Below are 13301 nucleotides of genomic sequence, written 5' to 3'. Positions count from 1 at the left end.
TTCAGCCAATATATCTGTTTATAAAATGACACATTACTTTTTTATTGTTTGGTGATCATGGGGACGAATTTGTGTTATTGATCATGTGTGTTAGTCTACTAATGCACAGACTTGAAAAACTTTCGTATACTTATCTCACATACATCTGATCTACCATTTACAATCTTTAGCACAACAAATTGCTCCAACCATGTTTTTCATAAATTTAACAATTGTAATATGAAATTCGGACAACACATTTCATTCCTAATGTTATCTTCACATCTTCTTTGGTTTTGAAAACTTGATATTCTTGGATATGTGGTTAGGGTTTATAGTTAATTGATGGGTTTTGTTTGTGGGTAGTATCAAGAAATATTAATGGATGAGGCATTCCTAAGTAAAGAATTTTCTAGTTTGTTCATAATCAAAATAACAATACCTAAAATTACACAAACACACACACACACACACACATATATATATATATATATATATATATATATATAATAGCTCGGGTACAAGGTAATTATTATCATATTTAGTTTCTTTAGAATCCACACATGAACAAGTACATTCAAAATGCTATAATGGTTACCCATGTAGACATAGGTTTGAATTGCAAAATCAACATCAACAAATTTTAATAATCAATGGAAACCCATGATGGTCAAGTATTCATGTTAACATTGCATGGCATCTATGTATTGCTAGATAACACCTTTTTTTCTTCCGTTGTCAATGTAGTGTATATGTTTTACATAAACAATAAATTCTTATAATTATGTGTATAATATATAACACGCTAATGTAACTATCAATATCATCTGAACATACAAGGTAAATATATATAAAATATATCCAATAAATATAAATTGGGACTTAGGAAGTACACGTATGTCGCAATTATTGTAGGATTTAATTAGAGTAATTATACAAAGATTTGTGTAACTAATTTATTTGTTAAACACGACATTCATTGTAACAACCCAAAAATCATGATACAAATTTTCATTTTTGTAAAACATTTGCACAACCCAAAGTATAATCAATCATTTTTTCAAGACAAATCCATAAAATCAGAGTATCAAAATCTCAAAACATATATTAGAAGGAAGATGTATACGGTCACGCCTTCACCTTGCCCCGATCGTATGACGTACCTAAAACCATAAACCAACAACTATAAGCCAAAGCTTAGTGAGTTTCCTTATGATACCCTCCCACACAACACATATATGATGAATGCATGCAAGGCCTACAACACAAGGCTGGACCGCCACCTGAGCCTTCAACAACAAGCTGGACTGCTCCCGAGCCTGCAACATAAGTTGGACCGCTCCCTTGGTCCTTCAGTATCAACTGGACCGCCCATGTATCTTCTTGTCCTTCGGCACAAAGCAGTACCGCCTCAACCCAACCACATAATTTCGACATATGCAACTAATAAACAAAACCAGTAACATAGATAGTCAAACAGATCAACTAGTCTAGCAGAATGCTACAACATAGTAACATCCTATACACAAGGATACATAACACAAACTATTAGGCCGACCTTGGTGCCTTCGACCCATGAGTACAATGAGGAAAACTCACCTCAAAGTCTAAAAGATAGTTGAACTGATCACTGCTCTAAACATCGGCTCCACAGGTCACGTAGAAAACAACGAGGGACCAATCCTCAATCTACAAGTCAATTACTCCATTTGACCTAAAGTCAAACTTGGTCAAAGTCAATGGTCAACGGTCAAAAGTAAAAGGTCAACTTTCAGCTGGTCACCACGTCATAGCCATCCTTGGCCATGTTGTGGTAGCGAAACGATGAAACAGACGGGTTCTTACCCAGTCGAGACGTTGTGGCAACATGAGGCTACACCGTGGGGACTGGTCTAGACAGCGTAACCTATTAATCCATTTCTTACAAATCCAAGAGCTCCAAAGCTTAGATCTGGCCCTTCCTATGGTCTTGATGGATAAAGTTTCCAACTTTATCCATTAAGACACCTCCATAAGACAATATCCCAAGCCCTAAATCCTTAAAGGTAGGTAAAGGCATGCAATTACCCATTAAGCAACTAATCAATAGAGTTACTCATCCAAAGTTTCCAGAAGGGTTTCTTACACATATGGGCCATAAAAATCATAAATTTTATGGACATGCATGTCCAATTCATGTCCCATCCACTTCAGGTCAAAAACATGGCAATAAGGAACTCAATGCTTGAGCATGGGACCAAAACTCCAAAGATCCTCAGATCTAGAACATATGAAACTAAGATGACCACAAGGATCCATAAAGTTGCACACTTTATGGGATCCAACCTTCCAAATTCCCACACCAAGAAAATTAAGGGACAAAAGGGCTAGATTTAGAGACGACTAGCATAAAAAATCGGATCTTGAGGACTTATAAAAGTCCAGAAAACATACACAAGGTGGATGGGAAGAGTTGCTTACTGAAACAAAGCCCACGAGCACCTCCTTCTTCTTCTTCTTCAAAACACCACTAAACACCATAAAAAATCAAGAGTTAGTAATGAAGGCTAGGGTTTTGCTTATGGGGCTGAGGGAGAATATTTAAGGTTGAGGGTGAGCAACCCTAACCATTACATCCCTTAAATAGGGGCACAAACCCCGAATTAGGGTTTTCCATCAAACAACGGCCACACCATGGGGAATAGATCGCTATGCCATGGAACTAACTTAGTCTCCTCACAAAATTGACCTTGGCCATGCCGTGGGACTCCAACACCACGTCGCGGCCACCAGAAATCCAAAATTTGAAATATTAGTTTACTTAAAAGAGACATACCCAAAACTTGGCGTTACATTCATCCTCTTTGATATGGCTACGATGGTGTCACATGCCCTTAGGCATCATACAATGAACGGATCATATATATATATATATATATATATATATATATATATATATATATATATATATATATATATATATATATATATATAAAGAGGTGTCATATGATATTTTGATGATTAACACCTATTAAGATGTTGATATAATACAATTTCTTGTGAGATATAAACCCTAAATATGTGTACATCTAACATTCATTTGTTGGTGCTTTGGTCCATATGTATGTTGCAGCCATTCCTAATGTTTTACTTAAAACAATTTATGTTGCAACCCAATCTCATTATGAATCCAACATTTACTTGATAAATTAATGATTTATTTGGAAGTTGAAGGTCAAGTACCAAAGTACTACAAAGAGGACAATTACCAAAGGATTAAAGTAAGGATGAGTGCTAAATGATTAGACAAAGATTAAATGTCAAAGGACTATCTAGAAAAAGTAAAAGGTTACTATATCTCATTGAAAAAAAAAATTCTAAAATGGCATTCATGGAGGACAATCAACACAACTGATTGTTCAAATCTCAAGATTGTTTTCCATTTTAACCTTTTGCAAGAGAAAACATGCACCATTGGGACCATATTATCGGTTCCAATTGTTAAGGACTCTTTAGTTAGTCATTGACAACATGTCACATGTATTGATTACTATGTCTAACAATATGTAATAGTTTTTGTATCACATGGATAAAGTCGATGTTGCATGTGTACTGCTATCACCATTAAAAAAGCTAGATACAATATTAAGTAATAATTCCAAGAACTTAATTCGAACTCATCTAAAACTATTCGCAATCTCGAGACTGTTATGATATAAATCTTTCATGCATTTTTTGAGTGTAAATGTGCCGTGGTGCAATATTGACTATTACATAACATATGTTTGGTATATATGCGGGTGTACTTTTGGTTAAACACTATGTAATGTGAGCACTGTATTCTTATAAACTATTGGACTTCTATTCTACAGACAAAAAATAATATGTCCATGGCCTACATGTTATTTTCTTTCAAATGATCATATTGTTCTTTGCTTTTATTTATTCACTAATCGATTTGTTATTTGTTGTTTTCTTATTGAATGCATGTTCTTATCAATATTCTAACATTCAATAATATGTTACACTTGATTAATTATACAATTCATAAAAATATCATATTTATTGAGTTGATATATTCTTCTTTGGCGATAACAACACACATGACAAATTAGTCTCAAACACACGTCCATCGTGTTACCATTGAACCAACAACTAGATATCGTTTTATGGATCTTCGGAGTCATGGATCTATGGAGTTTTCGATCCTAAGGATTTTACATCATGGGTCCTCCGTCTATAAAACAAGTAATTTGATTAGAGTTATTGTTAAATCCTTGCATTTCAGTAAATGGCTAGGATGTTTATGACCATGAAGCTTTCCAGTGATAAAAAGAATGATTAAGTTGTTCCATGCTCTTTCGATAAAAAATAAAAAAAATACTATGTAAATGCACGATAAAGACACATCATAATAATTTATTTTTGCAAACTCATAATGTAGTTCCCAACTTTAGAAGTTTCAAAACACCACTATCTAGAAAAGATAGCTCGAAATATTATGAAACTGTTAGTAAATGTAATTTTTAAAACATCTTTGGTCATAAAAGTTATTTCCGAACTCATAGTGTAGTTCGAAATAAAAGTTTTGAACTTGATGATAAATTTTTCGATTTCGCTAAAAATGGTCCAATTGTTAAAATATAATTAAAAAAAGGATTCATTTTTTGTGATTTCTTAGTTTCAACTTATAATAACGATGCTAGTATAAGTGGTGACATGATTCTAGTAGGTGGTAGATGTGATGGTTAGGGTAGAAACTAATGAGTCGAATATAACTAAAAATATCATAAAGCCACGGACCCCCGACTAGCCCGAACCACATGTTGAGGACAAAAATTAAAGTGATTCCACCACTCCACCCACCACCACCACAACCAATGCTACATAGAATGTACGTTTTAATTTGGTTTCTTAGCTTTTTCTCTTCCTTGACTTTGCCCTTTTTAACCCCACCATCCACCCAAAAAAGCCCACCACCATTAATTACATGCACTAAATTGCTTCTATTTATACATATATTAATTGTCTCCACAACTGGCCTTCCATTCATAATTGGTGATGGATGGACGGACTTCTTTGGTTCAAATAATATGATCGGAAATGTATAATTTAATATTAGATTTCATCGTGAATTTATGTCATGATGATCAATTAAATAGACATTTGTTAAAATTTAAGTTCTATATATACACACAAATACATATATTACCAAAGTGTGGCCTTCCATTCATAATTTAAGTTCTATATATACACACAAATACATATATATACACACAAATACATATATTACCAAAGTGTATCTTGATGTCTTTATGAAGATGAGTGGTGATGATTTTAGTGTTATCAACATATTTTAGTGTATGTAGTATTGTTATCGAGATAAGTTGAGTTCTGTTACTCATCGAGATTGAATGTGTGTGATGCACACTCAAAGTGATAAATTTAAACTCGAGATACGGGGGCAACATCGTTGGTGGGACCTAGTTGGTGTCCAAGGGGCAGAGCCTCTGCCAAAATCTACTTATGACATCATCATGATGTAGACATCAGTGATGTCAAAAAAACTACCACCTTCCGGTGCCAATTTTGGTGTAACCGAATTTTAATCACTTTTTTCCTTGTATAAATGGAATGTAAATGTTCCAAGAAAAGGGTTGAACTCTCATACATATGAAATTGATTATAAACAATTCTCTATCTCATCCAACACAAAACAATGGTTGAAATCACACATTTTATCCTAAATCTGATTTCGTAACACTTCAAACTGTAGGGTTGAAATCACACATTTTAGAAAGCGATTGCAATTACCATCTTAAAAATTATCCAAAAATATTGATGCTTTTAAGACCCAAAATCTAACACCGAGTTATTGTGTTTATAACTTCAAAGAATATTAAAAGAGTAGGAGCTCATGCCAATTAATTTCGATCGATGGAATATATTTTACTTACTTTATTATATAAAGATAACCAACGATTGAAGTTGTCCCTAAATGGTCCATGTAAACCTTTAAGTAAAATATGTTGTAACTTTTTTCTTTTTCTTTTTTAATCAAAATTTTAACCTTTTTTTTAATGAATTTATCCTAACTTCTTTTACAATTGTCTCAACTTTTTACGACATCGTTTTAAAACTTTGATTTTAAGTTTTTAACTTTTCCACCCCCTCCCCCTACAATTGCCCTAATATTTTATTCAAATTCCTTTTTACAATATTTCTTTATAAATTTATGAAAACAGATATGCAAGAAAGTGAACTTTACATATTTTTAAAAACTTTAATGCAAGAAAACTAAAATGTAAAAAAAAAAAAGTTTAGAAAACAACTCTATAAAAAATAATTGTGAAAAAGAAAATACTATTTTGTGGAAACGAATTAAAAAGCATACATAAAAACAAATACATAAAGAGGACGTTGACAAAAAAATATAAAAAAATGTAAAATTGTTATAACAAATTGTAAAACATTAATAGAATTTTAGAAAACATGCAAAAACAATATTGAAAAAATGGTTTAGATAATTCGTAACAAAATTTAAAACTTTATAAAAGAAAGAAAGCATGTTGTATATGCTATAAGAGAACATAGAGCAGTTCATTATAAACTATAATGATTTGTTATGTTTTAAGGTAATAAAGAACATAATTTATCTTGAAACAACAAAAATAATTCGTTAGTAAAGTTCTGTGTATAAAACCTTTCTAATGCCAAATATTCTCTCCGTCCCATATTAATAGTCCATGTTTTCTGTTTGGTTTGTCCCAAAATAATTGTATACTTCTAAAAATAAATATGTATTTTACCATAATACCCCTCATTATTAGTTAAATTACCATAAAATTAAATGCAACTACCATAGAATTAAATGCAACAGAAGGGTAAGACTGTCATTTCCTTTAATAAAGTTAATGGTAATTAATGCTTTCTTAAAATGTGTGTCTTTTGTCTGTGGACTATTATTTTGGGACGGAGGGAGTAGTAATTTTGTTTGAGGGCTATGATAGTGGGTGATAATTAAGACCACTTATGATAATGTCAAATCGTGATTATCATATCTTTGAGGGCTATTCTTCGGTTAATATGATTTTTTTGGCAATCAAAAACATAATACTACTTTCTCTCTCTAAAACTCTATCCTTTTTATTGTGTTTGAATACTATTCCTCTCTCTTTAACTAAGAACATAAATCAAAGAACAAGAACACGTTTTAGAATAATGAAATGAGATCATCATGGATTCTTGGGTACCAAAAGGTCCAAAATTAACACCGACATCACACACAACAACTATTGAACTTTAAAAGAAATATATTCTTTAGTGATTTAGATATTTTCTCCAATGGTTGCAAAAAACTTTTGCTAACCATGTTAAGCACCACAAAAACAGATGGTGTGAGAACAATATTTTTCTCATGTTCTCACATATGCCACCAAATAAAGATACCAAATTCAACGTACATGGTTGTTAATTATTATTCCACAAACACCAAACAAGACTCATACCTCATCGTTGAAAAGAAATTCTTAAATCCATCTCAATGGTTGATTGCTCGGAATAAGTTCTGATGATCAAGTTAACGACTAGTTTGAGTTTAAGAAAGTCATAGTAATAGAACAAAGTATTTCGAAAGAGTAAAAGGGCAACCTTTAATTGAGACTCCATTTACAGATCCTCAATTTATAGGGTGTTGCCACATTAACCACACATATGTTCGTGTTGTTATGAAGAATTATTCTTCTTGATAACTATCCATACATCAAGCTTTTGGACGAAAACTTGGAATAAGTTTGACATATGACATACATTGAATGCATGAATGACAATAGACCAGACCAATAAAGTTATTCTATATGCCCAATATTGAGATATTCTATGCTATAATTAGACCTTAATTTTTCATATTAAACATCAAAATAATATTTCGAGTAAAATACTAAAATCGTCCTTGTAGTTTGGTCAAAATTGGTCCCTAACTTTGTTTTTGCACTCGGGTCGTCTCCGTGGTTTGATTTTGTTGCGTTTTTCGTCCCTTACATACCTAAAATTAGAGACCAAATGTGCAATTTTGATCAAACCATAGGGATGAAAGACGCCACAAAATCAAACCACAAAGATGATCCGTGCAAAAAAAGTTAAGGACCAAATGTAAAATTTTGACAAAACCAAAAAAACGATTTCAGTAATTTACTCAAATATTTTCAAAACATATATAATTTGGTTTATATAATTAGTTGGGCCTTACATTTAGTTTAGACTATACAATTTACATAGCAATAAATGGGCTCTTAAATGGATAAAGAAGACTCCATGGTCTAAAATCAAATTAGCTAGCCCAACACTTGTTTCTATAAACAAAATCCGAAACAATATCTGTCATCGTTAGTTGTACGTTACAGTCTACACTCCCTATCTTCAATTCTTCACACTCCAATCACCGATACTGATCGCCGATTCGCCGCTAGTCGGTGCATCTACTAAATCTAAAAATTTCCATGGAGTTTAATGGCTGTTAATCTAAAGAATCGGTCAATATTGTCGGAGTTAAAGCTCAAAGATGGCGGAATCTTCCACAGGACCGCCGCCGGCGTATGCTCTGTCATTCACGGACGACAAGGAGCGCCGACGCCTCGAGGAAGACGAGAACCCTTTCGAAGGGAAGTTCTCTTTCTTAACGGTAGCTCTTTGCCCTTGTCTCGTATGTTTTATGCTTGTGATGATTATAGTCTCGATCGTGCTCACTGTGAAGTTCCATTTATTTTGCCACACACCTCTTGGATCTCTTCTGTACAAGAAGAAGTGCTAGTAACTTCAAAACTTAGGTATATTCCTGTAAATTCGCATTCACAATCGACGAGGTGTGTGAATTTTAGGGGAAATCATCTGCATTCCTTTAAATCACTTCCTTCAATGGATCTATTAGAGAAAAAACGGCACAACCAAATTAGGGGTTTTTGCGGAGTTGTAAATTCCGATGACGAATCAGAATCGGAAGATACAGAAGGTGTGAAATCTTTAGCAGATGAAGAGGAAGTGAAAAGGATCTGTAACGTGATTGAAGAGTTATTTGCCCTAGATCGAAACATGGAAGCTGTATTAGACGATTGCAAGATTAACTTAACTCATGATCTGGTTATCGATGTGTTAGAAAGGTTTAAACATGCTAGAAAACCAGCTTTCAGATTCTTTTCATGGGCAGGACAACAACCAGGGTATCACCATGATTCAAGAACATACAATACTATGATGAACATTCTTGGAAAGACTAAACAATTCGAAACCATGATCTCTATACTCAATGAAATGGGTGAGAAACAATTACTCACATTAGAAACATTCAACATCTGTATCAAAGCATTTGCAGCAGGTCAACAAAGAAGAAAAGCAGTAGGAATGTTTGATTTGATGAAGAAACACAATTTCAAAGTTGGAGTAGATAGCATCAACTGTTTACTCGATAATCTTGGAAGATCAAAGCTTGGAAAAGAAGCTCAGGTTTTGTTCCACAACCTAAAAGGTAAGTTCACTCCAAACATACAAACATACACAGTCTTGCTAAACGGTTGGTGTAAACTCGGGAACCTTCTAGAAGCAGGAAAGATATGGAATGAGATGACAGATGAGGGTTTCACACCCGACATTGTTGCACATAACATCATGCTTGAAGGACTCTTGAAATCCCACAAAAGATCTGAAGCTATTAAGCTCTTTGAGATCATGAAATCAAAAGGTCCATGTAACACTAGAAGTTATACAATCATGATTAGGGATTTATGCAAACAGAAGAACATGAAAGAAGCTATTGAATCTTATGAGAAAATGTTGAATCACAATTATAAACCAGATGCTGCTGTTTACACATGTTTGATTACAGGATTTGGAAATGTGAAACAAATGGACAAAGTTTATGGACTTTTAAAGGAAATGAAAGAGAAAGATTGTCCTCCTGATGGAAGACTTTACAATGCTTTGATTAAGTTAATGACAAATAGGCGAATGCCAGATGATGCAGTGAGGATTTATAAAAAGATGATTCAGAGTGGGATTAAGCCAAGTATACATACGTATAACATGATGATTAAGTCGTTTTTTATGATGGAAAATTATGAAATGGGAGTTGCAGTGTGGGAGGAGATGAGTGAGAAGGGTGTTTGTAAAGATGATAATTCGTATACTGTGTTTATTGGAGGACTTATTAGGATTGGAAGATCAATGGAGGCTTGTAAGTATCTTGAAGAAATGATGGAGAAAGGTATGAAGGTGCCTAGAATTGATTATGGAAAGTTTGTTGGAGATTGTTGTAGGGGTGGGAAAGGGAATGTTCTTGAGGAATTGGGTGAAAAGATGAAATTGGAAGGAAAGATTGAGGTTTCGGATGTGTTTTTTAGGTATGTTGAGTTGATGAAGAAAACGGATAAAAGGTTAAACATTGTTAGAGACTAATTGTTTTGAGTAGAAATTGATGTGCATTTTTAGTTGAGTATAATGTTTTTGTTTTAATTCAACACTACTCTTTAGTTTTGGAACCAACACACATAGTTTATGTCGTTGAGCTTATCCTGATTGACCAGGCTCTTAGGTGTTGTTTGTTTTTTGTCTGGAGATTTTCTTGGCCTCTTCTGTATGAGATGCACATGCGCAGAAGTTAGGTTTCACAGAATGTTTTTTTTTTTTTGAAGACTGGGACCTAAAAAGGTCTGAACGTCCTCTTCTTAGCGCAGATGTGGACCAAAGTCTTCAAACCTCTTTGGACATCTTCTAGCTTAAAAGAACACATATATCTTTGTTTTTTTTTTAACTTAGATTTATTCTAACTTTATGTATGATAAACAATTTGGGAAAAAAAGTTACAATACTTAAAGAGAAAAGGTTTGACGACACAATTATGACCTCTGTGGCAAATTCTTTTATCTATAATTAAAATGTTTAGGTATAGCTTTGTGATCAAAATTTGTTGGTTTTTATTAAGTATGTACGTTAACTCATACTATTTTATTTTCATTTTTTATGTAATAATACATAAAAGTTGATATACATTTGTTAATTATTTATAATAAAAACATAAAATTATTGAAAAAAAAAAATTTAAGTTTTTTTTAAAAATAAGTTTAATTAGATTTTAGTTTATTCTAATGCAGAGGTTTGCAGAAATAGTTATTTTGTCTCAGAAAAAACAAACAATACCTTAGTGCAAAACTTGTAAGTAGTAATAGACGAATTATGGTTTGACGACATCTATAAAAGTAGAGTTAAACTTAAGTGATTTAATTATAGTCCTTAAAAAAATATTATCATAAACTATTTTAACAAGGCTAAAATCCATATTTCATTTCAATTGTAAAGATGTTTCTATTACAAAAAGGTTTGTGGTAATCACAAAGTGAAGTTATTAAGATATGTAACTGTTTTTCTAATTTCATCCTAAGGTTGGTGGGTGTGATGCCACATTTGCCACAGTCCACGTAGGCATCATATTATTTTTGTCATACTTTTGACAAAATTTGTCATTGTTTAGGCGCCGGTTGCCACACTTTCCATGCTAAATATATATGAATTAATTTAGAAAATAAATATTGCAAACATATTTTTTTTTAAACTTAAATTCTATTAAAAAAACGTAGAGATTTAAAAAAATACATCACACTAGAAATACAAAAAAGAACATAGAAATTCCAAAAAAAAAAAGACATAGAAATTAAATATATCACAAGAACACTACAAATTTAAAAACATCACACTAGAAATTCAAACACACAGCCCACTAAAAATTAGAAACACACAACCCACTAAAAATTAGAAGACAAAGACTTTAAATTTGACGTCATTTGACGCTCTGTCTCACAAATTGCCAAAACTCAACAAGCTTGAAATTTGTGTCAGTTTCAACAGGGTAAGCCTCAAGAGTATTATATAGCAAAACATTTTCGTATTTACCATTTCCGGCATCATGTATCACCATACGAAACACAATGGTAAACCGAGTTGCGAGTACGTTGTACGTTTCTCCATTTGACGTAGAGTAGATATTTTCTTCATGGTTGAAAGGCTTGGCGGTTGTATATGTCGGCGACTCTACTCCAAACAGAAGTCGAAGGATAGTCACTGTGGTGTGGATCTTCTGTTACATCAATCCATGAACGAGCGAGTAAGATCTCTTCTTCAATCGACCAAACAATACCCATTTGTTGTAATGAGGTGTAAAAAAGAATGCGAATATAAGAAAGTTAAGAGAATAAAATTAAGGAGATTTGAATGGGGTGAAGAGTGAATAAGGATGAGGGTATTTATAGTTGAAGATTTTTTGTATAAAATTTAAAATTTTGAAAAAAAAAACGGTTATATTTTTGAAATTAAGTATTTTTTGGAAAGAAGGTAATATTTGAAAATGTGGTTTAAATATTAAATGGGTTAAAAGAAAAAAAAAAGGGAAATCTCTCATCGGTTTACCCTCGCCGAGTTGCCGAGCCAAGCTCGGTATACCGAGGCCTCGGCCCGGTGTTCGCCAAGTTCACCGAGTACAAGCCGAGTACCACACCCACCAGCCTAATGAAACTTTCAGATTGATGTGGGATTCACCGACTTAATATCAATCGACATGTTTTATCTCTTCAATGCTGATCATTTTTTTTGTGATAGGTGTTTTATCTCTTCTATGCTTATCAATTTTTTTTATTTTTTTTATTTTTTATTATTTTTTTTTTGTGACAGATGAATCACATGTATAGATAATTAACCATAAAAAATACGTGATATGAGGCCCAAGATTGTGGGTATCAAAAAAGTCACTATCACTTTCCCCAAAGCCCAAGATTAGTTTTATTGTGTATTTCAAGATGAGTAGTACATTATTGGAAAATGAGTTTTTGTTTTCTAGTTAAAAAGCTTTAACATTGAATGTATTTAAACATTCTAAAACCATTTTTATAATTTTTCTTAAGTCTTGTTTTCAGGTTAAAACATTTTAACTCGTTAATTTTTGGAAAAACATTTTAAACCATTTTTAAAAGGGAAAATACCGGCAATAGTAAAAATGGGGGTATTTTCAAAATTTAGACATGAAAATTGACATTTCCGGGTATAGACATGCATTCCACGGAGGTAGCTCTGCGGAATTACTGTAGCTCCGCGGAATGGCAAAATCGTAAATAAATTAGTGTATTTAAAAAAAAAACTCAAGATCCATTCCGCGAAGCTACAGTGGATTCCGCGGAGCTCCGCGGAGGTAGCTCCGAAGAATGAATCTTCAGTTTGTTTTTTTTTTTTTCTTTTTTTTCAAATCGATTTTTTCGGGGTTTATATTCATTCCCCAAACTAATTATTTTTATGATAGTATGCATTTT

The 13301-nt window shown here is 32.8% G+C and overlaps 1 protein-coding gene and 1 long non-coding RNA gene across 2 annotated transcripts; one reads left to right on the top strand and one right to left on the bottom strand.

Annotated features, from left to right (window-relative positions):
* Positions 1–971: 971 nt before the first annotated feature.
* LOC145162722 (uncharacterized) lies at positions 972–7672 on the bottom strand. Its single transcript, XR_013739275.1, has 3 exons — positions 7467–7672; positions 2440–2488; positions 972–1422 (listed from the first exon to the last, which is right to left on the bottom strand). It is a non-coding gene; the product is annotated as an uncharacterized LOC145162722 (long non-coding RNA).
* Positions 7673–8334: 662 nt separating this feature from the next.
* Positions 8335–10548, top strand: LOC145166790 (uncharacterized). Its single transcript, XM_079085830.1, has one exon. The coding sequence runs from the start codon at positions 8467–8469 to the stop codon at positions 10402–10404; it is 1938 nt and encodes a 645-aa protein (XP_078941956.1). The 5' UTR covers positions 8335–8466; the 3' UTR covers positions 10405–10548.
* The last annotated feature ends 2753 nt before the right edge of the window (positions 10549–13301 follow it).

This window comes from Lactuca virosa, chromosome 3, assembly GCF_052849685.1.
Source record: "Lactuca virosa cultivar CGN04683 chromosome 3, Lactuca_virosa_CGN04683_v6, whole genome shotgun sequence".
Taxonomy (NCBI): Eukaryota; Viridiplantae; Streptophyta; class Magnoliopsida; order Asterales; family Asteraceae; genus Lactuca; species Lactuca virosa.
This window is presented reverse-complemented; position numbering and strand designations above follow the sequence as displayed.